The following is a 3,446-nucleotide window of genomic DNA, read 5'->3' as shown; positions in this document are numbered from 1 at the left end:
CAATTAGTGAGAGAGCTTGATCCAATTCCTAAAAGTACCAATTCTTTACAGCATGTTCACTAAATAACCCTAAAGATCACATTTAGGTCACATTTAATTTACAGTATTCTTTTTCAACATCCTGCCTAGACTAGAATTAGAATTCATCTTGGAAAAATCCAAACAAGGACACTTTATTAATTCTATCTGTATACTAGAGAATGATTATGTGCTGTAGAATGATTGTAATGAAATAATTGTATGCATGTATGTTTCTTGATTAACTTCACCTTGAGTACAGAGCTTCCTGCCTTCCTGCCTAGACTGGATTCAAGTTAAAGGTGTATATGAAGAAACTGTGTTGGCTATTTGCTCTCTAGGGAACACAAAAATCAAACCAAAAGAAAACTTTGAGCAATTTGTTTCAATACATGCAATAATATAGGTAATAATCATGCTGAGGTTGTTAGACAGATATCTTTTTCAATCAAAGTAAGTTTATAAGCTAATAGTAACTAGGACCTCTTGTCAATGCTTTAAGCACTTGATTACTTTTGATTGCAATTATACTTCCTAACTTGATTATATGTGTAAATATAAAGCCAACGTGAAAAACCCTTCTAGAACAGGATGTGGCTTCAGTTGGCAAAATCAACATTCACATCTTCATTCACTCAAAACTCACTGGCTAAATTTAGGCTGGTTGATCATCTACCTCTTAACAGATAATATGATTAATATAATACTTACATTACACTTGTGTCGGAAGCACCTGCTTCTTAAAATAGTTTTGGATACATCAGCATCCCAGCTAAGACAAAGTTACTCCTTTGTTTTAGGAGTAACTAGTATTAGGTATACCAGAAACAATGAGAAGCAATAGTAATTTCTTGTACAAAGCTAATATGTAGAAACACTCATTGACCACATTGATTATTACCATTCTTACTTTAAAGCTGACATGAGTATCATTAATTACACACACACACATAGTACTGTATATAAATCTGGAATGGTGAGTTTGCTACTCCCAGTCGTTGCTGGATTTACAGCTTCAGCATGGCTGATGACCAGACGCAACGCTACCTGTAATCCAACATCCACAAGAGCACAGTCCTCCTTAGTTATGTCCCCTAAGTCCCACTGAACTTAGTGGAGCTTACTTCTGAGTTCTTTAAGATACAACTACACTTCTTTTAGGCCTGATCTTTCTTTCACAACAGAACCAGATTCATTAGGCTACGCCCTGCCTCCATGTGTAAGGTTTACTATTTCACAGCTTCCCCCCCCCTCCCCTGCTGACAGAGGGGCTGGGTCTTGCATGATGTGGGATCCTCACACATGCTGTTTGTTATTCTGCCCCTTTCTGAAAGTTTTTCTTTCGTCCTACAAAGAAGAGGCGGGGTGGGGAGGCCAAACAACTCTTTGAAGATACTTGACTTTCTATGATTAATTGCAACAAGGAGCCCACACAAGGGAGGGAGGTTATTTTTGATTTATTGACGTTTCTTTGTAAGAACAAATTTATAGCAGAGGGAAAGCAGCTTCTTAGAGGAATATCAAATGGTTAAAAGGTTCCATGCACTCTTTGATGTCATGGCCCTGTGGAATGTGGGAAAGGATTGAAGGACAGGCGCTGTTTATTCATAAAATAAAGATCAGGTACCTGCTGTTGGCACAGATTTGGGGCTAGGCTCCCGTTTAAGAACTTAAGACAGCACTCAGGCCTGGAGGTGACAAGAGCCCTTGATGTGGCCAAGCCTTCCAAGCATACTCACCCTTTCCACACACCTCTAGAAGGTGGCACCTGTTTTTCCCATTAGAAAAGTAAAGACATTACCTGACTATGAATGGGAATCAGAAGGGCAGGGCGCAACTTCAGATAGCTACCATCTGCTCCAGGAATTGTGTTACAAGAAACTCCCAACAAACCCACAGTTATTTTAGGCAACACTGACAGCCATTAAGCACCCCAAAAGAGACAGAAAACAGAGCTGAGAAGGAAGGTAAGTTGTTGAAGTTGTCATTCCAGGAAGTCAGCACATTTTGTAGGAAATTCCATATTACAAGTCTATCAATCATTTTGCTTCTGAGTTCAGCTCAAGATCTTCTTAGTAACAGGAATACAGGTTTTTCATTCATCAGGTTTCTAGAAATCCAAAAGCTGTGGAAATTAAGCATTTTAACATAAACAACAGATTTGCCCAAATTAATTAACAAATCTGAGTTCCATTTGCCCAGTTATTACCAGTTAAACATCTCCCTGTAAAAGGAGATTAAGATTCCTTTGCCCATATCCTTATCTTATTAATTATGGAATCTGAGATGTTGTCATACCAGCTGTGGCAGGATTTTTTCCACGTGTTCCACTTCCACCCTAGTTACATCCTCAGTCTGAGCTTGCCGTGCTCCTCGTGCTGCTGCTTCTGCAAAAGACACAAATATGGCAAGCAAAAATAAGTAGATGGGACATTGGGAAATATGGCAAAAATGGCATGTAGAAAAGGTTTTTCTTAATAGAAAAGGGTACTTATGTTTGCAATGCTTTTTCTTATCACCATTATTATAAAAACAGAAAATTATTAGTAAGCAAGCATGTGCTCTCTTTATATGTATACTTGACACATGACTAGACTTGACACATGACTAGATCATAAGAGGCAGAGGGATCCTAAGTAGTAACTCATGAATTAACATTTCTGGGAAAGTTCTGATTTTTATCATCCTAAGTAGTAACTCATGAATTAACATTTCTGGGAAAGTACTGATTTTTATCAGCATGCATACTTATTTAAGCAGTTAATATATTAAGATTAGAAATTAATTCTGGGATCAGAATAAAAAAGAGATTTATGAGTGATAGACTTGCTTCTGTTAAAAACATCAAGGGATGAGTAAAAGGATTGGAACTTAAAATAGGATGTAGAATTGCACAAGACAATGTTAAGATTCTACAGGCCCTGTCCCACCCCTCTATGACTCAGTCCAGTTTAATTACTCACCTCGAACAAATACTTTAAGCATTTCAGCCATCAACAACACAGCATCACCACTGGCTGAAAGAGAAGGACAGTTCCTGAGACCATATCTAAGCATCATCTTTTCCCACACACATTCATGCACATGCAACTCCAGAACCCATACACCACGACTATTTTTCAGTTATTTCTCATGTTCCAGGGCACGGTCTCACCACAGAAACATTTGGGAAGATGTCCAGCGGCAGTTGGCCTCTTTGCAGAGGTAGAAGGGAAAGCAATTACCTCGAGTTTTGTCATCTTTGAAGTGGAGCTGGAGCAGTTTGTTCACGGTCTCCTGCACAGAAAGGGACTCGGTCAAGAAGTGTTAATGGAGAAAAAGTGAATCTCTTTATCTTTCCATTTTAAAAAGCTACTCAATAAGTAAAGTAATATACTTTAGGTCAGCTTCTGTTGGCATAGGAATACATCAAAAGAAACTGACCAAAT

At 38.3% G+C, this 3,446-nt stretch overlaps 1 protein-coding gene across 1 annotated transcript; it reads right to left on the bottom strand.

Moving 5' to 3' along the window:
* Window positions 1–1,459: 1,459 nt before the first annotated feature.
* LOC107301471 (centromere protein X) lies at window positions 1,460–3,294 on the bottom strand (the record flags this gene model as incomplete). Its single annotated transcript, XM_015830691.1, is given in 4 exon segments — window positions 1,460–2,143; window positions 2,317–2,405; window positions 2,982–3,035; window positions 3,243–3,294. Coding segments are annotated over 4 exon segments (210 nt in total), but the record flags the coding sequence as incomplete, so codon positions are not given.
* Window positions 3,295–3,446: the final 152 nt, after the last annotated feature.

Source organism: Protobothrops mucrosquamatus, unplaced genomic scaffold, assembly GCF_001527695.2.
Source record: "Protobothrops mucrosquamatus isolate PMUCROS unplaced genomic scaffold, P.Mucros_1.0 scaffold13232, whole genome shotgun sequence".
Taxonomy (NCBI): Eukaryota; Metazoa; Chordata; class Lepidosauria; order Squamata; family Viperidae; genus Protobothrops; species Protobothrops mucrosquamatus.
Note: the sequence above shows the minus strand (reverse complement) of the source record. Positions and strands in the feature narration are given on the sequence as shown.